At 49.6% G+C, this 27854-nt stretch overlaps 1 protein-coding gene across 1 annotated transcript in view; it reads left to right on the top strand.

The window, feature by feature from the left end:
• LOC142070234 (uncharacterized) overlaps positions 1-19439 on the top strand; it is an 85072-nt gene extending 65633 nt beyond the window's left edge. The window contains exon 4 of the mRNA XM_075123789.1: positions 19432-19439. Coding sequence (XP_074979890.1) covers positions 19432-19439 — 8 coding nt within the window. The remainder of the gene's footprint in view (positions 1-19431) is intronic.
• Positions 19440-27854: the final 8415 nt, after the last annotated feature.

Raw genomic sequence — 27854 nt, 5'->3', positions numbered from 1 at the left:
TACATCAAAGCACCCAACTCAGTTGCATGAATGCTCTATAAACCACTCCTCAATTATACAGAGACACCAGCATATCTCCCCAGCTCTCAGCCTTGCACCTCAGAAATGTACCATCTTACACGGCTCACGGCCTTCTCTTGAAAAGTGTAAGCTCATTAATTAGTTCGCCACTTCATCAAAAATAAAGGGGACATGCACCAGCCTTTGTCATGTGAGCAACTTTCCCAAGCACTTTGGACAAACTCAGGAGTAAGTATAAAATAGTAAAATAAGTTTATTAACTACAGAAAGTTAGATTTTAACTGAGTCTAACTGTTGGTCACAGGGGTCAAAAGTGGTTACATCACAAATGAAAATAGACTCCCAGTCTAAACTCTAATTTGAATATACTAAGCAAGAATTGGATCAAACAGCTTTTCTCACTCACTGGTTGCTCCAGGCAATGTTGAGATCTTAATACACAGACTGAATTCCCTCTCAGCCTGGGACCAATCTCCGCAGTTCAAATTCTGAGTCTTCCAGACAATCTTCCAGGTGTTGAGATTGGGGAAGAGACAGGCCACGTGGGGGTGTCTTTCACTCTCATATATATTTTTTCTCCAGCTGCTAGGTAGATTCTTGCCGTGATGCTGGGGTTAGTTAGCCCCCAATATGGAGCAGCAGTTTGCCTCCTGCACCTTGTGGTAGGCGTGTCACAGCTCCTTCACTTTCACCCCGCACGGCAGTGTGTCCCTTTCATGGCCCCTTTCTATCATGCATCACGAAATCTGCGTGCGCACCTCGGGAGTTACACCGCAGAAAGCTGCTTTCCTGTGCAGAAACTTGCCCGTGTAGACAAGGCTGCAGAGGGCTTACATAAGAACGCACGACAGGTCATAGACTGGGTCAGACCAATGGTCCGTCAAGCCCAGTGTGCTACCTGAGAGCGACCAGTGCCAGATGCATTGGAGGGAAAGAACAGAACAGGCTTGTTGACCTGCAAGGTGAGGGTCTTTCACCTTTATATTTAACTTCATTGTTGTCAATACCTACTTATCCTATATCTAACTACCCCTCCTCTGAGGTCTCTGGGCAAATCAGGTGTGAACCACTCCTTTGACACACGCGTGTCCCAATCCAGCTGAACTGAGGCAGAATTTGGGCCAATGTCAGTTTGGAAAAGGCCTGCTTCACCCAGCAGGTTTCTCAAAGTATCCGCTGCTGTGAACCGCATGTCGTCTGGATGTGCGAACTCCAAAGATAGCAAACATGAAAAAAAAAATGCAAACCCGGTTCTGAGGTTTCCAGAGCCAGGCCTGAGGGTTAAAGAGCTGTGCTCAAAAGGACAAGGGTCTCAGCAGCTATAAAAAGAACTAGTTGCAAAAACAAAACAAAAATTACATGGAAAAAAAACAACCAAACAACAACCACCCAGAAAAACTCCTATCACTCGCCAATCACCATTGTAGATCTTGACATCTCCTGCCTAATGTGACATCTTTGCTTTGCGAACAAGAGCCCTGGGGAACTCCTGCGAACTCCAAAGATAGCAAACATGAAAAAAAAAACGCAAAGCCGGTTCTGAGGTTTCCAGAGCCAGGCCTGAGGGTTAAGGAGCTGTGCTCAAAAGGACAAGGGTCTCAGCAGCTATAAAAAGAACTAGTTGCAAAAACAAAACAAAAATTACATGGAAAAAAAACAACTAAACAACAACCACCCAGAAAAGCTCCCATCACTCGCCCATCACCATTGTAGATCTTGACATCTCCTGCCTAATGTGACATCTTTGCTTTGCGAACAAGAGCCCTGGGGAACTCTCTGGCTCACCTGTGTGGGTGGAAGGGGTCTCACACTACGTGGGAAGGCTGCATCACGAGAAAAACCACCTGTGCTCTACTTTCACACTTTCTAATCTTTCAGAGTAGCAGGCGGCGGAAAAGTGAGACACATGCATTAGACTCAAGAGCAAAACTAAGAGACCAAACCACAGACTCTGGACTCAGCATTCATGTATCCTGCAGTCTGAACTTGGAATCTGTTACATTCCCTCATTGGCTACCATCATTTAACCAACACGGAAGTGCTTCTTGTCCAGCAAGGCAGCCAGTTTGGGACTCATAGGCATGGCATGGCTCTGAAGGAATCAGCTGTTTCTCTCTGTGCTTCAGGAAACTTGGGATCCAAATGGTAAAAGACAGTTGTTCCCAGTTTCATCATGGCATCCTTTAGAAGTGTGAGCAATTCTAAAAACAGTTTACCTTGGCCACAGGTCACCATAGCGTCCATCTCTGGGGTGAAAATCAACCACTCAAACCTCTCATTTCTACCTGAGTTCTTGTCAAATCTTTGACCTTAGTTGTAGCAATTTTACACGGCTCTGGCGTAGAATTCTTCACCAACCACACAACATACCAGTAGCGATACTGAGGTAGAACTCCCCCAAATATGCCCTTTTGTTTCTTTAATCTGGTGGCACAGATTTAAATAAGGGACTAAATTCAGGTGCGGCTTAGAATCCCTCTAAGACACCAAATGTCAGGTATCTACTCAAAATGGGTGTCTTTCTGCAGCTCTATCACATTACTCATGGATGTCATTTCCTACACATTTACAGCATCTCCCAGGAGTGAGCTGAACAGAAATGTCACTTCCATTTTTCCCATCTCTACCTAGGAAGGGATTGCATTTCCCAAATAAGAGGCAACATGCACCTGATTAGGAAGGGAAGATCTTCAGGAGCAACCTCCTGCAGGGCATGGGCCACAACTGCTTTGGGAGGCAAATGAATGGGTCTTTTGCTTAGTTCCAAATCATTTACTAGAGAATCCTCTTCCCAGCCCCTTCGGGAAATATTGACCTTACCAATTGAAGAACAGGGGGATAGAGATGGTGATGGAGAATCCCTCTGATTTACCCTATGTTCTTCTGTTGTTACAGAGGGGAAAAGACATTTTTCCCTATCCCTTCCCTATTCCTGCTCTTTGTTATACTTCAATATATTTTAAGGGAGGAAAACGGGAGTAAAAATATCTGCCTTCAGGAAAACCTGAAGCAACAGCGCTCTGATGAACTGTGACAACTGGGAATGAAACAATATGATCCTGGTGGGGGAACTTGATGACTAACAATGGTTTTTAAATGGGGGAACAGTATAACTGTGATGCTCAGGCTTTGTTTAGACTAGGACATGTGATGGAGTTTAGGTCAGGTCAAGGGGGGGAAAGCTAATGCCAACCACTGCACCTCGGCTGCATCTGCACGACAACTGTAATTGTCTTTTAACACCAAGATCACTAACTTGAGCAGCCAACGCCATGTACAGTCCTAGTGGATGTAAGGCACGGGTAGTTTTTGCCTCAGTGTAGCTTGTTGGGAACAAACCTCTCTCCCCCACCTGGAGCTGATGAACATTCCTGGCTGGAGGGACACACGCTCCTTTGACCCAAAAGGAAAGGAGTTGATAGAAAACATCACAGGACTGACCCCAAAGAAGGGTGAGCTGCAAAAGGCAGGAGCAGGCAACTCATCTGGGGGAGCTGAGTAACCACGGTGAAGATGGGGCACAGATCACTAAGTGGGAATTAGCAAATGTGATTTAAAAGAAAAAAATACCTTTGGCCAGCCCTAGTTAAGGCATTTGTTACAGATGACTCCTATGTGGATTTTCTGATGTCTAATAAGGGTTGAGCGCTGATTGAAGCTTCTCCCACACTCAGAGCACGTGTAGGGCCTCTCTCCTGTGTGGATTCGCTGATGTGTGATAAGGGCTGAGCTTTGATTGAAGTGTTTGCCACACTCACGACATCCATAAGGTTTCTCACCCGTATGGATTCGCCGATGTGTAATAAGGTGTGAGCTCCGCTTGAAGTGTTTCCCACACTCAGGGCAGCCATAAGGTTTCTCACCCGTGTGGATTTTCTGATGTGTAATAAGGTGTGAGCTCCGCTTGAAGTGTTTCCCACACTCAGGGCAGCCATAAGGTTTCTCACCCGTGTGGATTTTCTGATGTGTAATAAGGTGTGAGCTCCGCTTGAAGTGTTTCCCACACTCAGGGCAGCCATAAGGTTTCTCACCTGTGTGGATTCGCTGATGTGTGATAAGGGCTGAGCTTTGATTGAAGTGTTTGCCACACTCAGGGCATCCATAAGGTTTCTCACCCGTGTGGATTCTCTGATGTGTGAGAAGGTCCGAGCTCCCTTTGAAGCTTTTCCCACACTCGAGGCATGTGTAGCGTGTTCCTTCCAAGTTCATTCTCTCACGTGTAATAAGGTCTGACTGGCTACCGAAGTTTTCCTCTGGCCTCTGCTGACTCTCACAGGCTTTTGTTTTTTCTGGGCGTGCACAGCTCCCAGAATCATTCCCTTTGGACCTTCCTGACAACATCCCATGGGCTTCTACTCGCTCAGCATCTTCCTGCTGGGGTTCCTCCTCATTTTCACTCACCATCCCAACACCTGACGGGAGACCGAGAGAATCCAGACGTAAGTCTCTGCCTGCGCCAGAGAGAAAGGAAATCTCAGAGAGAAGAATGGAAAAAGGGATGAAGGAACGAAAACGTGTACAGGACAGATCAAACCTATCAGGAGCTGATTTTCCCTTAAACCTTCCCCAGAGGAGAGAAAGGAAGGGATCAGTTCTGGGTCCGTATCTCAGAAGAAATCTCAGGGGACAGCAAGATTGGGGAGGGACCTGCTGCCAGTTGTCAGTCAGGATAGGTGGGAAGCCATGAGTGACCTCTGCCTAACGATTCCACATCTGCAGGGAACAATCCTGAACTTGGAGAGCTCACAAGGTCTTTGTAGGGCATCCCAAATGTTTCCTGTATTCACCGACAGTTTTGGGGTTGGTTTAACCAATGCCTCACCTATGAAGGCAGCTCTCGGGAGCACTCTTTTCTTAGAGCCATGAAGGTCTGGGACCCACGACTCCTCCCCTCGTTCCAGCTGCGAGATCACATCAGTTCTGGAAACTGGAAACCCTGCTCAAGGCAAAGAAAACAAGGGAGGTCAGTGGAATTTGTGGGATACTTGTCACAAAGAATATTCCATGCTTTTAAGCCCAGCTCACTTTTAAGTAGTAACATCCGAAGGCCGGCTTCCTTGGCTCAAAGTGCCAGGAGATGATTATTATAAATCATATTCATTACCTTAGTGCCTAAGGGCCAACTAACAGTGGGTCCTCATTTTGCTAGGCACAGTACAAACCGAGAAGCATTGATGGCCCGTGCCCTGAAGAAGTTACAATCTAAATAGACAAGGCAGACACAGAATGGGGGAAGGGGTACAACCCACCAGCAGAGTGAACTCCGTGAAGGCAGAGTGACAGATCTGATCAACACAGGCCTAGGTCTTGAGACTATCGGATTTAATGTTACAACCAGGGCCAGTGTTTTCTGGAAATTGTCGCTAGGACTGCATTTTTTCCCAAAATTACTCTTTGTTTCTGGAATCACCGTTAATATCCGGAACTGCTGATCAGAGGGAGGGTGGGACACGCAGGGTCACAATCCCCCAGATTTCTCCCTGGAGACACCCGTCTCCTCCCCAGGGCACAGGCTGGCTGCGGCTGAGACTTGATGCCAATTTCTTCCCTCCTCATACAAGTCTGGGATCGGCAGTGGGACGCCAGGCTCTCTCATCATGCTGCAGAGAGGACGGCACTCACAGCTGCTCGCGGCCGTGTCCACAGCACCTCTCCCCTGCTCATCTCCCCTGCACACAGCTGGTTCATGCCCCGTCTCTCCTGCGCACAGCTGGCTCTAGGCTCTCAATGCCCAGTATCTGAGCCCCACCGCTCCCACACAGCCGGCTCCTGTCCCCTCCCCCCAAGGCACTTTCAGGCTTTAAAGGATTAGATATTGCTCACGTTTGTCAATTACTCTCTTTTCATTGCCTGCAAACTCTTGCCCTAATTATGACTGTTATCTGTATATCTAAGCCAGCCCTTGAAAGCATGAATTCTTCACAGACTATGATGCCAAGATGCGCCACATGATACCAGGAAGGGCTGCGGGATGGGTTTCCTGTGCAAGCTGGTATCACTACAGGGTGATGAATGCCAGATCTCAAGGCTGGTTATGCAGAGCTCCACCTTTTGAAGCTTTACCCAACGCAGAAAGGGGTAGTGACGGATTTCCCCTCATTCAGGAGACTGAAGACGACAGACTTTTGGGGGATAAACAGCTGAGTTTGAGCTGACTGAGGGGGGTCTTTCTGGGCTACAAACTCACAGGACCTGATAACCAGCAAGAGGTAACCCTTTAAGAAAGGTTTTAATACACTTTGGAACCAATCAGGGATTCCCATGAGGACCGCTGAGGGAATGAAGGTAAACACGCATTTGGATGCTCTTCTTGTTTTATGAGAACGGGAACAGGAAGGGCAGGGATATCAATGAATGCAGGATCTCAGCAGTACAAGGTGTCAGGATAGCACCATATTGCAGCCCATTGGAAAACATAATCCCAACTACACATATAAAATGATGGGCTCTAAATGAGCTGTTTCCACTCAACAGAGGGATCTTGGAGTCACTGGGCACAGTTCTCTGAAAACATCAACTCAGTGTGCCACGGCAGTCAAAAAGCAAAGAGAATGTTGGGAATCATTCTGAAATGGATAGATAAGAAGACAGAAAATATCTTATCGCCTCTATATAAAACCATGGTACACCCACATCTCGAATACTGCCTGCAAATGTGGTTGCCCCATCTCAAAAAAAGATATATTGGAATTGGAAAAGGTTCAGAAAAGGGCAACCCAAATGATTACAGGTATGAAACTCTTCTGTACGGGGAAAGATGAAAAAGACCGGGACTATTCAGCTTGGAAAAGAGACAAAGGGGGGATATGAGAGAGGTCTATAAAATCAAAACTGCCGAGGAGAAAGTAAATAAGGACGTGTCATTTACTCCTTCTCATAACACAAGGACTAGGAATCACCCAATCAAATTAATAGGCAGCAGGTTTATAAGAAACAAAAGGAAGTATTTCTTCACACAATGCACAGTCAACCTGGGGAACTCCTTGCCAGAGGACGTTGTGAAGGCCAAGATTATAATAGGGTTACAAAAAAAAACAAAAAACACCATGAGAAATCTATTGAGGACAGGTCCGTGAATGGTTATTAGCCAGGATGGGCAGGGATGGTGTCCCTAACTTCTGTTTGTCATAAGCTGTGAATGGGTGACAGGAGATGAATCACTTCATGATTCCCTGTTCTGTTCATTCCCTCTGGGACACCTGGCGCTGGTCACTGTCGGAAGACAGGACACTGGGCTAGATGGACCTTTGGTCTGTCCCAGTGTGGCCATTCTGAAATACTAGGAAATCTAATGAGTCCAGTGCAATGGGAGGGAGTAGGAAAATCCCTGGGTGTGGAGAACACTGGGAAATTAGAAACTATCATTCAGAAGCAACAGACTCTAAATAGTCTAGAAAAGCAGAATGTGAAAAATAAGAATCAGGGTCATGTGACTTCAGGAATGAGGGACTCAAAAAACCAAGTCTGCAGAGAAGAGAGATTGTGGCTAGTGCACATGGGGATGGGGGGAGCAACTCTCCAGGTCTCAAGGATTTTCACCAGCAACCGAGGCCATTGTCCCATGCACGGGGCAATCCGGAGCAGTGAGGAGTTGTGTCATCTGTAATCCTGGCTGAGTTTCAATGCTCTGCTGCTGGAGCTACCTTGTCTGGATTCCCCCAGCCAGCATTCAAAGTCTGTGTGATCAGTAACCCTGGACCAGCCGCTCTGACCCCAGCAGCCTGCTTCTTACACCCCAAGCACATTCTGGTCTGGGTGGAGAAGGCTCAGGGTTTGAGAGAAGGCCAGGGGTAGGAAGCTTCTGTTCGTTATGCTGGACCTAACCCCCCGTTTTACTTGTGCAAACAGGAGATATTTGACACTGTGCGATTCTGCTCCTGTGCTCTCTTCCCACAGCGTTCAGCAGCAGGGGAGGGTCTCTGGTCGTGTGTGTGTCACGGGCATGCTGGGGTGATGCTGGAACAGGACAGAGGAGAGGTGACATTGTGGGGGTGGCATGAACCTCATCTCTTCCGTTCCCCTTCCAAGAACCGAGGGGACAGGAACCCTTACCCAGCGAGGTCACACTCTCACAGGTCTCCTGCATGATGTCTCTGGAGAGGGCTCTCTGAGTGGGGTCCAGCAGAGCCCCCTCTTCCCTGGTGAAATACACAGCCACCTCCTCGAAGGTCACCGGCCCCTGAAAGAGCAAGAGCCCCACACTCAGGACCTGCTGCCCCACTCACAGCCCCACTATTTGTGGGGGAGAGGAGCCAATCAAACGGAAACTCTGGGTGGACCGCAGCCAACAGAGTCCCACCCCCACCCCGCTCAGAGCATCCAGGAAACACCAGGGTGAGGGGGCGAAGAGACACCCCTCCTCTCTCCCAGCAGATCCATCACACACCTACTAGCCACAGACTGATACTGGAGATGCTGCCCCGAGCAGGGTCTAGGGAGAGATCTCTTGTAGGAAGCCCAACACCCTCCTCCTTGTGAAAAGAAAAGGAGGACTTGTGGCACCTTAGAGACTATCCAATTTATTTGAGGATAAGCTTTCGTGAGCTACAGCTCACTTCATCGGATGCAAACTGAGGAAAGTGTAGAAGAGCTTTTTATATACACACAAATCATGAAAAAAATACCTCCTCCCACCCCACTCTCCTGCTGGTAATAGCTTATCTAAAGTGATCACTCTCCTTACAATGTGTATGACAATGAAGGTGGCCCATTTCCAGCACAAATCCAGGGTTTAACAAGAACGTCGGGGGGTGGGGGGGGGCAGGAAAAAACAAGGGGAAATAGGTTACCTTGCATAATGACTTAGCCACTCCTAGAGCTGGATATGAAGCAGGGGAATCTCCCCTAAGCCTGACTGGTGGCTTCCCCCTTCGTATTTCAAGGCACCTGCTGGTTAGTTGGGTCAGGCTCCAGCACTACGAGTCTGGTCCTTTTTCCCAGCCCCATCTAGGTAGGTTATTTTCTGTTCACCAGATTGGAGCATTTCCACCTCCGAACCTCATGGGTCTCTTCCTAGAATCTAGGCCACTTATTAAACAACTCCCAGCAGGTCTGCCACCCCCTGGCCTCCTCCCTTTCTCCACCCTGTGCATTTCCTGCCCCGCTCCAACCTCCAAACCAGACGGTGCAAACCTTCCCCTCTCCCGTGTATTTGCTGTCCCTCTCTCTCCTGCAGGAACAAATCAGAACCCCCCACAATAACCCCTACCTGAGCTGGCTCCTCTGCAGCCATGTCGCTCCCTTGTCCCATGGGAGGACGGGATGAACCGGAAAGAAACATGAGCGTCGTTCTGCAACCTGGCCAGGCAAGAAGGGCTGTTGTGGAAGTTTAGGAACAGGCATTAGTTCATTTCACATCACGCTTCCCCCAGGCTCTTTCCTTGCAGAGCGAGATCCGAGATTCTGCCATGCTGAGAAAATGCTCAATCTCTGGATTACAGCAAAGACCTGGCCCCTCCTGCCAGGCTAGGCCCACAGACACACTTTTAACCTCCTTTCTCCCTCCCGCATCCCAAAACAAAGTCTCTGAACGCAATCCTAGAAAAAAGCAGAACCAAAGGAGTCCCTTTCGAGGATTCCCTCGGACACTGACCCCACGGCAGCCACACCCCAGCAGGAGGGACATGGAGTCAGGAACTGGGTTTTCCTCTCTCTCATCCTCCTCTTGTCCACAGGAAAGTGATTCTCCCCACAGTGCAGTAAGACATCTGTCTGGGCAGATGAGAGAGCTGGAAATCTCTTTCAAAACTCTTTTATCCCACGGACCCTGTCAGTCTCTCTATCTCCTTTTCCCTGTGCCCTCTCAACGCCTGTCTGCTAGCAAACTCTCATTCCTGGGTTGTTTGCTCCCCCATGGCTGGATTTGCTCCTGCAAATGGCAGGAGAAATGGGGGGGGGGCTGTTTGTGGAGAGTCATTTTATAGTCCTTCACTGCCTGCCTGGGATTTCCCCATTGCCTGCCTAGGACCCCCACCTGCCCTCCACCAGGATCTGCCAGCCCATTTGCCTGGGACCCCCTCCTCCTCCCAGCAGGACCCCCTGACACTTTACAGGAGGACCCCTCACTCTGCGCCAGGGACCGCCCCACCACAGTGCTGTGCACTGGGCATGGCAATGGTCCCAGGAGCCAGCTGGGCAATCCCAGACAGAGCCCCTGGCACAGCACCAGGCAGCGTCTAATCCCCTGCCCCACCTGCCCAAGAGACCCCCACCCCACTGGTCTGCAGCCAACAGGCCCCCAGCGATACCCACCTCCAGGACCCATAGCCTTAGGGCTGGGCACTTCAGAACTAACTCCCGAAACCCCAAACCCTCCAGAACCCACCAACCTGACTAGGGCTCCCCCCTGCCCAGCCACCCTGAGGCCTCTCCCTACCATAGTGCCCCTTCAGCTCCCGCTGCAATCTCCCCACACAGACACCTGCCCCCCCCCCAGCAACAATGTTCCCTCACAGTGTCTGGTAAGTGGATAGAAAGTTATCACCACCCCCTGCTGGCCAGTCACACAGGCAGAGGGAGCCCGGGGGGACGCCTCTTTAACAAGAGAAAGGAAGCCATGGAGGGCCAAAATAAGTAAGACATTTCCATACTCTGTTACTAGCAAATAATGGCCACCGTGGATCCACCCCAGAGTTGGCTACATCTTTGCACTGCGGGAAGCCCCCCCTCACGGAGACCCATGGAGGGCGATAGGTTCCCCCCAAGGAAGGACAAGTTGCTAGGATTTAGAGACATGGGGAACAGCCCCAAACCCAGGAGGATTTTTAATTGACATTTGATGATGACATCGTAAGAGGGAAACCTGAGATTTGAGATCAGTGTTCAGAAATGAAAGAGAAAGGGTGGAAATCTGAGGGATTTTGGATCCATTTATGCAAATTATAGAGAGGAAAGTGGAAAATGACTGGGATTTTATAGCAGTTGTTGATAGGAGGTAAAAGCTGAGTGTATTTCCCACCACTATTTGGTCAATGAATAGAGCGGAAATGGGCAACATTGGCAAACGTTTTAGATCCATATTCAGGAACCTGAGAAAAGGTGTAAATCTGAGATTTTCGTCGTAATTTATAATTACAGAGACAGGGAAAGCTCTCAGGGGCATATTCAATTAGAAGTAGACAACTCGAGTAAAAGTGGGGCAAACGTTGAGGGTATTTTTTAGGAATCTTTGACAGGTACAGAGAAAACGTGTCACAAACTACGCAACTGAGAACATGGGATAAACGCCAAGACCGGGGGGGATTTTATGTGGCTATTAAAGAACGAGCTGGAAAAGGGGGACCGTTTGTCATATAAAATCCAGCCTGTCCAATACATAAACAGAAAGTGATGCCCCCCCCACGTTCACCTGGGCAGCAGGGAGCCCTCTGAGGGGCTGACTGGAGGGGGCGGGGGGGGGAGCTGGAGGGCTCCCTGGGGGCGGGGAGGGGGCGGCAGTGGGGGATGGGCAGGTGGGGGGCAGAGAGTCACTTTCTTGCCCCCCCCGCCAGCGCTCCCCCCCCCGGGGTCTCCCACTCACCGGGGCGGGTCCCAGCTGGACAAAGCCCCCCCCCCGGCCGGGCACGGGAGGGTTAATGACGGGCCCCACCCCGCACAGACCCCGGAGGGGATCCGCAGCTGCTCCTGCGACAGATGCGACACGAGGCAGCGCCTGGTCTGCTCCGGGCTCCGCCCCCAGCGCTGCCCCGCCCCCGGTCTGCTCCAGGCCCCGCCCCCAGACGCTGCTCTGCTCCAGGCCCCGCCCCCTGGCCCTGCCCCGCCTCCGTTCTGCTCCAGGCTCCGCCCCCCGGCGCTGCCTCGTCTCGGGTCTCTCGGAGGAGCAGCTGCGGCTCCTCCGGGGTCTGTGCTGGGGGGGCCCGTCATTAACCCCCCCGTGCCCGGCCGGGGGGGGCTTTCTCCAGCTGGGACCAGCCCCTGGCTCTGCCGGCCCCCGACCCGGTGAGTGGGAGACCCCGCGGGGGGGGGAGCGCTGGTGGGGGGGCAGGAAAGTGACTCTCTGCCCCCCCACCAGGGGATTGGGGGGGGGCAGAGACTGGGGCCCGGCGGGCGGGGTCCCTTGGGGGGTGTTGGGGGGAGAAGCCGGAGTTGCGGGGGGTGGGGGTTGAACTGTCTCTGTGCAGCCAGGAAATTCCCGGGGGGGAAGTGGGGGGCGGCGGGGGAGTTCATTGGATCCCCTTCCCCCCCCACGGGCACAAATGCCCCCCAGTTTTCCCCTTTTCCCTCTGGGTAGCTCCCACGTGGTTGTAAATTCCCCCTCACCCCCCCCATTGATCCGCTCTCTCGTCTCCCCTGATCCCCCCCCCCGTCTCTCCCTCCTCCTCACATGTCCATTAAAACTCCCATCCCGTGGGGGGGCGGGATTTCCTCCCCCCCCCCCGTTTTATCCGCAGCGATTTGTCCCGGTGTCGGTGGGAAGTTGGAGCCCGGAGCCATCCCCCAACCTGGCTGCCCCGGCGTGGGGGTGGGAGGAGACGCCAGGTCTCTGCTGGGGCGGGGAAGGGAGGGGCCGTGTCCCCCATGGGGCTGCCCCCAATCCCCACTTGCTGCCCCCCAACTGCAGCACCGTTGCCCCCAGCCCCCACCTGCCCCCCACCTGCCCATCCCACACTACTGCCCTCTCCCCTCCCCCAGGGAGCCCTCCAGCTCCCTCCCCCGCCCCCTCCAGTCAGCCCCTCAGAGGGCTCCCTGCTGCCCAGGGGAACGGGGGCAGTGGGGGGGGACCATCACTTTCTGTTTATGTATTCGACAGGCTGGATTTTATATCACAAAGGGTCCCCCTTTTCCAGCTAGTTCTTTAATAGCCACATAAAATCCCCCCCGGTCTTGGCGTTTATCCCATGTTCTCAGTTGCCTAGTTTGTGACACGTTTTCTCTGTACGTCTCAAAGATTGATAAAAAAGTTTCAGGGGACTTGTGGCACCTTAGAGACGAACCAATTTATTTGAGCATGAGCTTTCGTGAGCTACAGCCCACTTCATCGGATGCAAACTGTGGAAACTGCAGCAGACATTATATACACAGAGACCATGAAACAATACCCCCTCCACCCCACTCTCCTGCTGGTAATAGCTTATCCAAAGTGATCATCAAGTTGGGCCACTTCCAGCACAAATCCAGGTTTTCTCACCCTCCGCCCTCCCACAGAAACTCACTCTCCTGCTGGCAATAGCTCATCCAAAGCGACCACTCTCCTTACAATGTGCATGATAATCAAGGTGGGCCATTTCCAGCATAAATCCAAGTTTAACCAGAACGTCGCCCTGAGTCCTTCTCCATCCTGGTTGGGAAATTAACTCCCTCTCCTTTGAGAATCATTTGTTCCCTCCTTTCTCTCTGTTAAAAATGTTTGCTGATAAGAGACAAGCCATATATTCAATACCCATCAAAGCCAGGGGCCTCCCCCTGTTTGGGGGATGGGTGGTTCCCAGTTGGTAACAGGAGAGTTGGCTGGACCCTTTTCTTTTCTCCAGCTGGCACGGGATGAGGAGGTCCCTCTGAGTGCAGCGTGGTCCAGAAGTATCCCAAACCCCATGACAAAGGGTCTCCGTGAGGGGGGGCTTCCCGCAGTGCAAAGATGTAGCCAACTCTGGGGTGGATCCACGGTGGCCATTATTTGCTAGTGACAGAGTATGGAAATTTCTTAGTTATTTTGGCCCTCCATGGCTTCCTTTCTCCTGTTAAAGAGGCGTCCCCCCGGGCTCCCTCTGCCTGTGTGACTGGCCAGCAGGGGGTGGTGATAACTTTCTGTCCACTTGTCAGACACTGTGAGGGAACACTGTTGCTGGGGGGATGCATGTCTGTGTGGGGAGATTGCAGCGGGAGCTGAAGGGGCACTATGGTAGGGGGAGGCCTCTGGGTGGCTGGGCAGGGGGGACCCTAGTCAGGTTGGTGGGTTTTGGAGGGTTTGGGGTTTCGGGGGGTAGTTCTGATGTGCCCAGCCCTAAGGCGATGGGTCCTGGAGGTGGGTACCGCTGGGGGCCTGTTGGCTGCAGACCAGTGGGGGTGGGTGTCTCTTGGGCAGGTGGGGCAGGGGATTAGACGCTGCCTGGTGCTGTGCCAGGGGCTCTGTCTGGGATTGCCCAGCTGGCTCCTGGGACCATTGCCATGCCCAGTGCACAGAGCTGTGGTGGGGCGGTCCCTGGCGCAGAGTGAGGGGTCCTCCTGTAAAGCGTCAGGGGGTCGTGCTGGGAGGAGGAGGGGGTCCCAGGCAAATGGGCTGGCAGATCCTGGTGGAGGGCAGGTGGGGGTCCTAGGCAGGCAATGGGGAAATCCCAGGCAGGCAGTGAAGGACTATAAAATGACTCTACACAAACAGCCCCCCACCCCATTTCTCCTGCCATTTGCAGGAGCAAATCCAGCCATGGGGGAGCAAACAACCCAGGAATGAGAGTTTCCTAGCAAACAGGCATGGAGAGGGCACAGGGAAAAGGAGATAGAGAGACTGACAGGGTCCGTGGGATAAAAGAGTTTTGAAAGAGATTTCCAGCTCTTTAATCTGCCCAGACAGATGTATTACTGCACTGTGGGGAGAATCACTTTCCTGTGGACAAGATGAGGATGAGAGAGAGGAAAACCCAGTTCCTGACTCCATGTCCCTCCTGCTGGGGTGTGGCTGCCGTGGGGTCAGTGTCCGAGGGAATCCTCGAAAGGGACTCCTTTGGTTCTGCTTTTTTCTAGGATTGCATTCAGAGACTTTGTTTTGGGATGCGGGAGGGAGAAAGGAGGTTAAAAGTGTGTCTGTGGGCTTAGCCTGGCGGGAGGGGCCAGGTCTCTGCTGTAATCCAGAGACTGAGCATTTTCTCAGCACGGCAGAAACTCAGATCTCGCTCTGCAGGGAAAGAGCCTGGGGGAAGCGTGATGTGAAATGAACTAATGCCCGTTCCTAAACTTCCACAACAGCCCTTCTCGCCCGGCCAGGCTGCAGAACGACGCTCACGTTTCGTTCCGGTTCATCCCGTCCTCCCATGGGACAGGGGAGCGACATGGCTGCAGAGGAGCCAGCTCAGGTAGGGATTATTGTGGGGGGTTCTGATCTGTTCCTGCAGGAGGGAGAGGGACAGCAAATACACGGGAGAGGGGAAGGTTTGCACCATCTGGTTTGGAGGTTGGAGCGGGGCAGGAAATGCACAGGGTGGAGAAAGGGAGGAGGCCAGGGGGTGGCAGACCTGCTGGGAGTTGTTTAATAAGTGGCCTAGATTCTTGGAACAGACCCATGAGGTTCGGAGGTGGAAATGCTCCAATTTGGTGAACAGAAAATAACCCACGTAGATGGGGCTGGGAAAAAGGACCAGACTCCTAGTGCTGGAGCCTGACCCAACTAACCAGTAGGTGCCTTTAAATATGAAGGGGGAAGCCACCAGTCAGGCTTAGGGGAGATTCTCCTGCCTCATATCCAGCTCCTCACAAGGAGGAGGGTGTTGGGCTTCCTACAAGAGATCTCTCCCTAGACCTTGCTCGGGGCAGCATCTCCGGTATCAGTCTGTGGCTAGTAGGTGTGTGATGGATCTGCTGGGAGAGAGGAGGGGTGTCTCTTCGCCCCCTCACCCTGGTGTTTCCTGGGTGCTCTGAGCGGGGTGGGGGTGGGACTCTGTTGGCTGCGGTCCAGAGACCCTCCCCTGCTGCTGAACGCTGTGGGAAGAGAGCACAGGAGCAGAATCGCACAGTGTCAAATATCTCCTGTTTGCACAAGTAAAACGGGGGGTAAGATCCAGCATAACGAACAGAAGCTTCCTACCCCTGGCCTTCTCTCAAACCCTGAGCCTTCTCCACCCAGACCAGAATGTGCTTGGGGTGTAAGAAGCAGGCTGCTGGGGTCAGAGCGGCTGGTCCAGGGTTACTGATCACACAGACCTTGAATGGTGGCTGGGGGAATCCAGACAAGGGAGCTCCAGCAGCAGAACATTGAAACTCAGCCAGGATTACAGATGACACAACTCCTCACTGCTCCGGATTGCCCCGTGCATGGGACAATGGCCTCGGTTGCTGGTGAAAATCCTTGAGACCTGGAGAGTTGCTCCCCCCATCCCCATGTGCACTAGCCACAATCTCTCTTCTCTGCAGACTTGGTTTTTTGAGTCCCTCATTTCTGAAGTCACATGACCCCGATTCTTATTCTTATTTTTCACATTCTGCTTTTCTAGACTATTTAGAGTCTGTTGCTTCTGAATGATAGTTTCTAATTTCCCAGTGTTCTCCACACCCAGGGATTTTCCTACTCCCTCCCATTGCACTGGACTCACTAGGTTCCCTGGTATTTAAGAACGGCCACACTGGGACAGACCAAAGGTCCATCTAGCCCAGTGTCCTGTCTTCCGACAGTGACCAGCACCGGGTGTCCCAGAGGGAATGAACAGACCAGGGAATCATGAAGTGATTCATCTCCTGTCACCCATTCACAGCTTATGACAAACAGGAGTTAGGGACACCATCCCTGCCCATCCTGGCTAATAACCAGTCATGGACCTGTCCTCAATAGATTTCTCATGGTGTGTGTTTTTTTTTTTGTAACCCTATTATAATCTTGGCCTTCACAACGTCCTCTGGCAAGGAGTTCCCCAGGTTGACTGTGCGTTGTGTGAAGAAATACTTCCTTTTGTTTCTTATAAACCTGCTGCCTATTAATTTGATTAGGTGATTCCTAGTCCTTGTGTTCTGAGAAGGAGTAAATAACACTTCCTTCTTTACTTTCTCCACAGCAGACATGCTTTTATAGACCTCTCTCATATGCCCTCTTGTCTCTTTTCTAAGCTGAAAAGTCCCAGTCTTACATATCTCTCCTCATACAGAAGCTGTTTCATACTCCTAGTCCGGGTTTTTTTGCCCTTTCCTGAACCTTTTCCAATTGCAATGTATCTTTCTTGAGATGGGCCGACCACATCTGCACACAATATTCAAGATGTGGGCGTACCATGGATTTATATAGAGGCAAGTTATGTACTGTCTTATTATCTATCCCTTTCTTAATGATTCCCAACACCCTGTTCGCTTTTTGACTGGCTCTGCACCCTGAGTGGATGTTTTCAGAGAACTATCAACAATGACTCCAAGATCCCTCTCTTGAGTGGAAACAGCTAATGTAGACCCCATCATTTTATATGTATAGTTGGGATTATGCTTTCCAATGGGCTGCACTAGGTGCTATCCTGACATCTAGGACTGCTGAGATCCTGCATTCAGTGATATCCCTGCCCTTCCTGTTCCCTTTCTCCACTGAACCCCACCAGCCCATTCTTAGTGTTCCCAGCTTCCCCAGGACTCTCTCATTGTGTCGGGACCTCTCTCTCTCTCTCTCTCTCTCTGCAAGAAGCAGTTCCAGGGAGACTTGTCCTCTGTCTGGAGTCTTCAACTTCTGGGACTTGGATTTACTTTCTCTGTGTTTTAGGAGATGCTTTGAAATTGAGTGTCTGTGACATTAACCACAGTGCAATCTTGACTGCTTGAACAGCTGTTTCCCCTCAGTTGCCCAAGCTGGGGTGGTTTTACACTGCTTTACTGTGAGAACAGCCACTCCTGGGCAGTTAACACCCAGTCTCCAGCATGTAACTCGCTGCCAGCTACACAGTATTGAGCGCTGTTAGTCAGCGACTCACGAATTACAGTGCACCACAGGAGAACCCCAGAAAATTCTCTGGTCCCGGACTTTTGTGCATCTTTCACTGTCCAGCACACTACTGAACGACGCAAGGTCATATGAAGTCTGTCATTTCATCAGTGGAAAATGACACGTGCCAGCCTTGTTATCCCAAATGGATTTTCCAACACACTTTAATCCCAACACACTGGTTAGATGAAACAATAAAATGAGATGGCTAACTACCGGCAAAAAAAACATATTCATTGACTACAGGTAATGAGGTATAAAAGCCAGAATTGTTTACAAAGAAATGCAAGATAAAACCCAAACTAACATCTAAGTTAACAAGCTAAAACGGATACAAAGCAAATGTTTCTCTCACCATATCCTGAGGCAGGCTGGCTGTCCTTTCAGCCAGAAGTCCCCCTAATTCGCCCCTGCTGCCAAGTTCAGTTTCTTCAGGAGCTGTCATGAGCAGAGGAAAAGGGGGAGAGAGAGAGTCTCAAGCATTTTCCTCCCCTCTTTTTATAATTCAGTCCTTTGTAGGACAAACAACTTCAGTTCTCAGCTGAGTCATGGTGACCGGCTGTCTGTTGTAGATATGAGCTTCAAGTGGTCCCTGTGAAGGAATGTAAATGTCTTCTTCACACCTTCCCCCTCCTGGAGAATGGCAATTTGACCAGCTGCTTGCCTTGCTGTCTCTGAGGAACTGGTCTGAGGGTGTTCCCCAGAATTGTAACTTTTTCACCAATATGATACAGTAAAATCTCATAATTTTACATAGTGTTGCTACACATATTTTAACAGGAGGATAATATTCTATAGATTATGCATTTTCAAATGATACCTCAAACAATCATACTAGGTAAATAATTGATCATAGTTTTCTAGAAGAGTGAACGTAGGGGTTGTGACAGGGTCAGGCCAGATGGCTAAGTAGGTCCCTTTTCCTTGGGTAAAGTAACAGAACAATCAGGAACCTTCTGGAGACCAGTAAGACAGGCTGATTAGAACACCTGCAACCAATCAAGAAGCTACTTGAATCAATTGAGGCAGGCTAATCAGGGCACCTGGGTTTTAAAAAGGAGCTCACCTCAGTTAGTGAGGTGCGTGTGAGGAGCTGGGAGCAAGGGGCGCGAGGAGCTGAGAGTGAGACCATGGACTGTTGGAGGACTGAGGAGTACAAGCATTGTCAGACACCGGGAGGAAGGTCCTATGGTGAGGATAAAGAAGGGGTTGGGTGGAGGCCATGGGGAAGTAGCCCAGGGAGTTGTCGCTGTCGCACAGCTGTTCCAGGATGCACTCTAGACAGGTGCATTCCACAGGGCCCTGGGCTGGAGCCCGGAGTAGAGGGCGGGCCCGGGTTCCCCCCAAATCCTCCCAACTCCTGGTCAGACCCAGGAGTCGTCAACCTGCACTGTGGGTTCAGAAAAACGGCCAAGCTGAGGGCTGCCGTGAAGCTCCAAGGCGAGCAAATCCGCCCATAAGCGCAAGACCCACCAAGGTAGGGCAGGAACTTTGTCACAGGGTACAGACTGTGCCTGTCTGTGTGTGTTCCCAGCGGATATGTGGGTATTTCAATCCCTCATAAGCAGAGTGCTCAGCATCTTCAGGGACCCAGGGAGCTGGTCCTGGGAATTCACTGGTTTACTAGGTGTGACGCTGTAGGGAATTGTGAGAGACTTTAATCATAATAATTAATAATAAAATACCAATATGATGAAATTGCAGTGAATCATGCTAGATATGCCATGTAAGGTGTCAGTGAAAATGCTATGATTTTCCAAGTATGATCATTTTGTTTCTATGTTTTGTACCCCCTTTGTGTTGAGTTATAGACATGTAGGGTATATCTGTATTTCCAGACTTGTGCAGTGTTTCTGGGTGACACCCCCGGACAGACTGGCATCAGCACTGCCGAGCCTCTTCACTGGCCTGTCAAGGGTCATCAGCTGTACAATGAGCCCATGAAAAGAACCAAGGGGATACGCCTATTGAGTCAGCAAGACATGCAGGGGTATGCCTGTGTACTGAGACCTCCAGGGCTTTTCCATGCCATGTGCTGTGAAGCTTGTGTTTGGGACACAGGAAGTACAAGCCACAATGCAAAGGGAATAGAAAGGGCAGCTGCATCATCTTCATTTTCTCTTCAATCCCTCTTCCTACCTCTGGAGCAACTTCTCTGCAAACTGAAGCCTTGAACAAAGGACTGTGGATGTGTTCCAGACGGACTTTCAAGCCAGGAACTCACCAATACTGTGAAGAACCCGATATATAGATTTCTGAATGTATCTGACCTTTCCTTCTTTCCTTTAGTTTAGAGGCTAAAGGATTGGCTGGCAGCCTGGTATTTTGGGTAAGATCCAAACCTTTTTTTTAAGGTCAGGCTTGACAAAGCCCTGGCTGGGATGATTTAATTGGGGATTGGTCCTGCTTTGAGCAGGGGGTTGGACTAGATGACCTCCTGAGGTCCTTTCCAACCCTGAGATTCTATGATTCAAACCTGTGCTGACCTGGTAATATGGCTGACCCTTTGGGGTCAGAACATTGTGTTTCTGTGACCAGAATTTTTAAATAAGCTCTCACTGTACCGAACATAGGTGCTGATTGGGAGTCAGAGAACTGGAATGCAATAAAGGGGGCTGTGTGATCTTTTTCAGCTTCTCAATAACCAGTGTGGGGGATCAGAAGCATAGTTTGTGAGTGGTCGGTGATTTTAACTTCAGTGTTAGCCATCAGTTCTGGGAGCATCTTCTCTCCCTTTTTTAGCCTGCCCTGACCTTAGCGTTTTCAGTCAGGACTCCCCAAGGCACACCAGGTCACACTAAGCACTGAATGTTTTGTTTTTTTTATGACAGAGTCTTATGCAATCACCTGAACTCCTTTGTTTTCTTTCATCTGAGCAGGCTTTCCCATTTCCAAACCTGATGTGTTTTCCCAGCTGGAACAAGGGGAAGAGCCATGGGTCTCAGAGCTCCAGGGTTCAGAGGAAAGACAGACCCTGAGAGCTCCCTGCAAAGGTGAGGAAACATGAAACCAACTCAGAATCTGTAAGTGCCTGAAGGAAACATATGGGATGCCCTACAAAGCCCTTGGGAGGTCACTCAGTTCATTATTGTCTCTAGCAGGGGTCATAACCTCAGGGTAACTATAGCTCATGGCTTCCTGTAGATCCTAGCAGACATCAGGCAGTAGCTTCCTCCCTTCCCCCCATGAATTTGGATGGGATGTGAAGGCTGAATTGATCCCCTCCTCTCTCCCATTTAGCGGAAGTGTTTGGAGGAGTTCAGTTCCTGTTTTTATTTGACCTCTCTCCAGCACTTTTTTTCGTTGGCCTTCCCCTTTCCATCCCTGTTTGAGGTTTCTGTCTCTACCGCAGCAGGTGATGCGATGGCATGTGAGAAAGAGGAGCAGAATTCTCAGCAGGAAGATGCTGGGCAAGTGGATAAACACAGAGCATTATCACAGAGATCGAAAAGGAACGTGTCCAGGAGTCATGAGAGGGCCTATGAATGCCGTGAGTGTGAGAACCTTCAATCGCAGCTCAAACCTTGTTACTCATCAGAGAACCACACAGGGGAGAGGCCCTATGAATGCTGTGAGTGTGGGAAAACCTTCTCTTGGCACTCAGCCCATGTTATCCATCCAAGAATCTGCACAGGAGATCAACACCATAAAAACCTCTAGGGCTATCCGTACTTTTTTTTCTTTAATACTTTTCCTGATTCCCACATAGTAACTTTTAAAGTTGTTTGAACTGTTTGCAGCACCGTTATCCCTCAGTGTGTCCAAATGAGTGGCCCATTTTTGCCTTTTGCAGTTCACCCTGTTTTGAGGTGGACCCATTTGTCCTTCCTATCTACTCCATTGTCTCATGAATAATTTGAGTGTGCTCTTCCTATCAGGAACCAGGGAGCATCACATCTATACCATTCCTCCTATTGCAAAATTATTGTTCGGAATCACCAATGATTCAGATTATATCATTGCCAGTTGTTCTCACGTTGCTCTGGGTTGTGCTGAAGAGCAGTTATATTGGGAACTTTCCCAATTATATTTAAAGGAAGAGGAGCAGGGGCAGGAAAAGACGTGTCATTTCAGCCTCTGTGACACTGGAAGGAGATGGGGTGACTCAGAGATTCCCTCCTTCCCCATCACTCCAGACCTGTTAACTCTGCATGGCTCAGACAGGAGGGATCTTCATCACATTCTATCCCTCCACTTCTCAAAGTGTCACGTGATGAAGCGTTGTCAAGGTTCCTCCCCCACTCTGAACTCTAGGGTACAGATGTGGGGACCTGCATGAAAACCTCCTAAGCTTATCTTTACCAGCTTAGGTCAAAACTTCCCCAAGGTACAAAATATTCCACCCGTTGTCCTTGGACTGGCCGCTACCACCACCAAACTAATACTGGTTACTGGGGAAGAGCTGTTTGGACGCGTCCTTCCCCCCAAAATACTTCCCAAAACCTTGCACCCCACTTCCTGGACAAGGTTTGGTAAAAAGCCTCACCAATTTGCTTAGGTGACTACAGACCCAGACCCTTGGATCTTAAGAACAATGAACAATCCTCCCAACACTTGCACCCCACCTTTCCTGGGAAATGTTGGATAAAAAGCTTCACCAATTTGCATAGGTTACCACAGACCCAAACCCTTGGATCTGAGAACAATGAAAAAGCATTCAGTTTTTTACAAGAAGACTTTTAATAAAAAATAGAAGTAAATAGAAATAAAAAAATCCCCCCTGTAAAATCAGGATGGTAGATATCTTACAGGGTAATTAGATTCAAAAACATAAAGAACTCCTCTAGGCAAAACCTTAAGTTACAAAAAAGATAGATAGACAGAAATAGTTATTCTATTCAGCACAATTCTTTTCTCAGCCATTTAAAGAAATCATAATCTAACACATACCTAGCTAGATTACTTACTAAACGTTCTAAGACTCCATTCCTGTTCTGTCCCTGGCAAAAGCAGCATACAGACAGACACAGACCCTTTGTTTCTCTCCCTCCTCCCAGCTTTTGAAAGTATCTTGTCTCCTCATTGGTCATTTTGGTCAGGTGCCAGCGAGGTTACCTTTAGCTTCTTAACCCTTTACAGGTGAGAGGAGCTTTCCCCTGGCCAGGAGGGATTTCAAAGGGGTTTACCCTTCCCTTTATATTTATGACAAGTGTTCTCAGCTGTCTGTGCTTGGAGACGATGCTTTGACTTCTTTAATCCTATATCAGAGTCGCTATGCCTGGAGATGAAAGTGTCAGAAACCTGGAAGGGGAATTCAGATGGATCCCAAGCACCGTGTGATCATTTGGAGTTTAAATCCCAGGTTCCATCAATTGGTCAAGCCACTTCTGGCAAGGGGGCTGTTTTGTCCCCCATTATGGGACATTTAAAAATTTTTTAAATAACCTAACTAATTCTATGGCATGGGGAATGGTCCCCTTCATGATGCAGATGTTGAGGAAATAGAAGTGGGTTTTTTATTGAATTTATCCTTTGTAGGTGCTAAAAAAAAGTGTATGAAATGAAATCAGTGTTGGAAATCTAATAGCTGCAGAAAAATAGCTAGTTTTGAATAGAAACTCCAGCTCTGATAACTAACAGGGCTGTATCCAGTCCCTTGCCTGGAATTGTGCCACCAAATTAAAGAAAAGCTGGGTATGTTTCAGGAAGCCATTCCTCACTAACACTGCTGAGATTTTGAGTGCTTTTGTAAAGGATTCTATTTCAGAGAAGTGTACATTTACCCTAACCAAGGCCAAGGATTTGGAAAGAACTGGGGTTGAATGAGTACACGCTCCGTTCTTGGTTTCCATCCCAGTAAAAGAAGCTCTGGTGACCAAAGACCCAAGGAAAACTGTTTGTTTGTACAACTCACTGATTACAGATCCAAAGCATGCCAGGGTTAGATTGAGAACAATCATCCTTCACCATTTGGATCCAAAGAGAGAGAGTGCTTCATAGGACATTCCCTCCTCGTGGATTCCAAACTGGGAGCCTGATTGGGTAATGTCAAAGTCAGATTCAGGACTCACATAATTTGTCAGACCATTCTGTTTATTAGCAAAGCACTTTGCCAATGCACCCAGATATGTGAGCCCCCTGCAAAGGCTCAAGCTAACTTATTTATACAGATAAGCCAATTTAACATAAGAGACAAAAGGAAGCAGAAACTGACAAATATACATACATATCTTACTTGCATACGAATGTTTACCAATCTCCCAGCTCAGTAGGAGCTCTAAGTTAATTAGTTTGAGGACCCATTGTCTCACACTCCTTAATGTTTCTCTTCTTGACAACTATATTTCAACAAACCCTTCAAGTAGCATTTCTTTAATGAATTCTAATTTCAATATAATTCATTCTATTTTCACAGAAACCAGGACTTTCAGGCTGTGGAAATGATGGTAACCAATGAGGCAAGGAACGTGTCCGGTTCCAATTTCAGACTTCCAGATACTCGCATGTTGAGTCCTGATTCTCTGGTTTTGTGTCTGATGCTCCGGCTTCACAATAAAGCTGATGTTGGCACAGCTGCCCCAATGTAGCTGCACTGGTGTAGCATGCTATTACAGATGCTCTAAGCCAATGGGAGAGATCAGCTCCCGTCGGACTTCATTAGTCCAGCCCCCTCAAGCTATATGTCCTGCTGACGTAGCGCTATCTACACAGGGCGTTAGGGCTGTGTAACTACATTGCTCAACTCTGGATTTTTCACACCCCTGAGCAATATAGTTATACCGATAAATGCCTTTAGTGTAGGACAGCTTTCTCTTGTGTTTTATGCATTTACATCCCTTCTCCTCTACCTCCTCCTACTTTGAAAGATTAAAAAGTGTGAAAAGAGAGATTTTTTTTTCCTCGTGGTGCAAACATTCCCACATCGGAGACCCCTTCCACCAACACACATGGCAGAAGAACCAGCGATATATGAACTCAGAGAATTGGTTGGGACCTACGTTGGGACAAACCAGAACTAGAGGAAAGGTTCAGTTGTTGGCTACGGGGATTAAAAGAAAATGAACTCATATGACAAGAATTTGAGCTCTTTGAATATGTTATTGTTTCCAATGAAAATGAATTGATTGGTTAAAGAGTAGGAGACTAATTGTGTGATAATCTGAATCACTTTGTAAAACAAAGTGTCTTGTTTTTTGTTTTGTTAGTCATACAGGAAGTGACAGCTGATCTTGAAAAGTTAATTTGCTTTAATTTACCCCCTGTAGTGTAAGGAGTTCTGGTAGAAAACCTCACTCCAATGGTTGGGGTGGAAGAATGTGTGTGAGAGTGTATAAGTGAATATTGGCCCAGTATAGATTTTAAATTTTTGTGTTTCAAATAGAACTTACTTTGCTTAGTTTCAAAGTCTATTTCTAGTGAAAGCAAAATTATTCAAAGAGACAATTTGTAGAAGTTTTTACAAGTTCTTACACTTAGACTGTAAGGGTCGCTGACTTCCCCACTTCTCTAATTTGCAAAGGAAAGTCATCTGTCATAGGATGTGTTCAGCAGGTAGGAAAGTTGCAGTCCTCAACCACCAAGGAAAGGGCTGAAGTCCATTACCTTTTAGGTCAATAAGCCATCTAAAGTCTGGTCTATGCTGAAAGGCGATGTTGACGTAGCCACCTCTCTCAGGGGTGTGAAAAGTCCACTCCACTGAGAGAAGTAGTTAATGTGACCTGAGCCCCAGCGTAGACAGTGTTAGGTTGTCAGAAGAATACTTCCAGTGTTTGAAGTGTAGACAGAGCCTGAGACAGACTGATCCCCTATGGGAAGTGAGTCATGACATGAATTCCAATTTTGACCCATTTCCCTATATGTGAGAGAGGTACTAGTATGGAGGGCTAAGCCAGCTGTCCGATCGCCTGGTTCCTCAACTGTAGCTACAGCTCTTAGTACCCATCCACCCAAAGACTGAGAGAAACGGAGAGTTCCAACTGTTGTTATTTTAGTATCTTATTGTTCCTTTCTCTGTTTTTTGTGCTGGCCTTTCTATTATATCAGGGTGTAATGGTAGAGCTCTGTTCATGTTGTGACAAAGCTCTGTCCTTGTCTCTATGGGTCGCACGTTTCCTGGTGGATTTTGCTAGCCTCAGAGGCTCACTGTGACCCTCCACGTAGCCCTTCTCTCTCTCTAGAGGCAAGGGCCACAGCTTACTGAGCCATCATAAGCTAGCAAGGGAGGTGAGGAGAAGCAACCCTCCCTCGCACAATCTCTGTTTCCCAGTATCCATGATAAATCAGGAAGGGGAGGGGAGGGGGGAGCCCGGGCCCGCCCTCTACTCTGGGCTCCAGCCCAGGGACCCTAAAAGTAGCAGCTATGGTAGCTGACTTTTGGGAAATAGGACGTGTACAATTCCCTGGGCCGCTTCCCCACAGCAGCCCCCACTCAGTATCTCCTTCGCTGTTACCTCAGGGCCTCCTTCCTTGCACCTGATGTGGATTTGTACTGCTTGGTTCCTCCAACAGCACGGCTTCCTCCTACAGATCCTGACACATGCGCCTCACTGATGAACTGGGAGGCTTTCCACTAGTTCCAGCCAGGCCTTGATGGGCTTCACGTGTTCCAATCAACCTAGCTATCTCCACTGCTTTCTAGAAGGATCTTAATTGGCCCAAGGTGTCTTGATTAACCTGAAACAACTGCCGTTTGGTTACCATGGTACCAAGGATTTGTTTAGCCTGGGGCTAACATACCTGTTCCTCACTACTTTACTATAGCCGTCTTGCCTTGCCCCGTTGCAATGTGTGACAAAAGCTTATTTGTGCCAATTGGCAAAGGGGTCACTGTCATTCACAAGCAACTGCTGTCTCAGACCTGACAAATTCACCACACCTAGGACCCAGAGCAGCGGTGGTGGAATCTTCCTTACAGTGGGGGGGCCACCGGCGTCCGAACTGTGACGCCCCCATGACACCCCTTTCCCCCCAGCCCTCACTCACTCCGCCCCTTCTCCCTGAGGCCCCAATCTCACACCGCCCCTTCTCCCTGATGCCACCCCTCCCTCCGAGGCCACACCCACAGAACGCCCCTTCCCCCAAGGCTCCACCTTGTTCCCCCCTCCGTCGTCCGTTCTTAGAGCTGCTAAAAAGTGCTGGGCCCATGGCCCTCTAAACCCCCCTCGTCCTGCACCCTGACACACAGCCAGGCAGGCAGCAGTGTGTGTGAGTGTGTGTATGTGACAGAGACTGCTGGGCTGTGCTGAGCCAGTGCGGGAAGTGGGGGCTGATGTCGGGGCTGTCCCCCTCCCCCTGACTCAGGACTGGGGTGTCCCAGTCCCCCTGACTCAGGACTGGGGTATCCCGCTCCCCCGACTCAGGACTGGTTGCTTCCAGCAGCTGTCTGAACTTAGGGACAGCGTGCCAACACACTCACTCTTCCACAACACACACGCTCCCCGAACACACACACTGTCTGTCCCCAACACACACACACTCTCTGCCCACCACGCCCACGGCAGCTGAAAAGCAGCTGGCAATCGAGTCGGATGCCCATGGAACAATGGGATAGAGAAACCTGCCTCGTGTGGCTGCCCACGAGGCATTGCAAACCCTTCCCAAAGCACCCTGCGGCCAGTTGCACAGTGGGATAGCGTCCCACAATGCACTGCTCTCTGTGGTGATCCAAGAGCTGCTAGCCTGGATGCGCTCCGGTGACACAAGCAGCCTAGTGTGGACATGCAACAGCGGCTTAATTAAAACGCTTTAACTAAAGCAGCATAACTCTGTCGTGTAGACGTAGCCTGGCTCCCACTGGGGCCAAGGATGCTCAGGCACTGAAACTGAAGAGCCACAACTTCCTCCGTAGTTGGCAGGATTCAAACCTGCACAGGGAGACCCCCCCAAGGGGTTTCGAGTCCACCACCTTAACCACTCAGTCACAACTACTTGCTTTATAGAGCGCTCTCACGACACTCTAGTTCTGTTCTCACTGAGTGATCGTTTCCAATTGTTTCCTCAGACCAGCGTCCACAACACACTCACTGCTGTGCTGTTGTGTAAGTGTGCCCAGGGCTGAACAAGAATTCCTGCTCGTTTCCCTTCTGGCTGGAGCATGAGGAGAGTGTGTTTGTGGCCAGTGATGTTGCTGTAGATTGTTGTAAAATTCCTGCCTCGATAATTCAGACAGTCCCTTTCCCGTCATATCCCCAGTACATCAGTGACTGTAATAGCAGGGGGCAGGTTTTCTGTGGGGCACAGAGCTTTGCCAGGGGGTTGGTGTCTCCTTCCTTTCCTCACCCTGGAGGAAACTCAG

The sequence above is a fragment of the Caretta caretta genome, chromosome 28 (genome assembly GCF_965140235.1).
Source record: "Caretta caretta isolate rCarCar2 chromosome 28, rCarCar1.hap1, whole genome shotgun sequence".
Classification (NCBI taxonomy): domain Eukaryota; kingdom Metazoa; phylum Chordata; order Testudines; family Cheloniidae; genus Caretta; species Caretta caretta.
The sequence above is the reverse complement of the archived record's forward strand: the minus strand, read 5'-3'. Positions and strand labels throughout refer to the sequence as shown.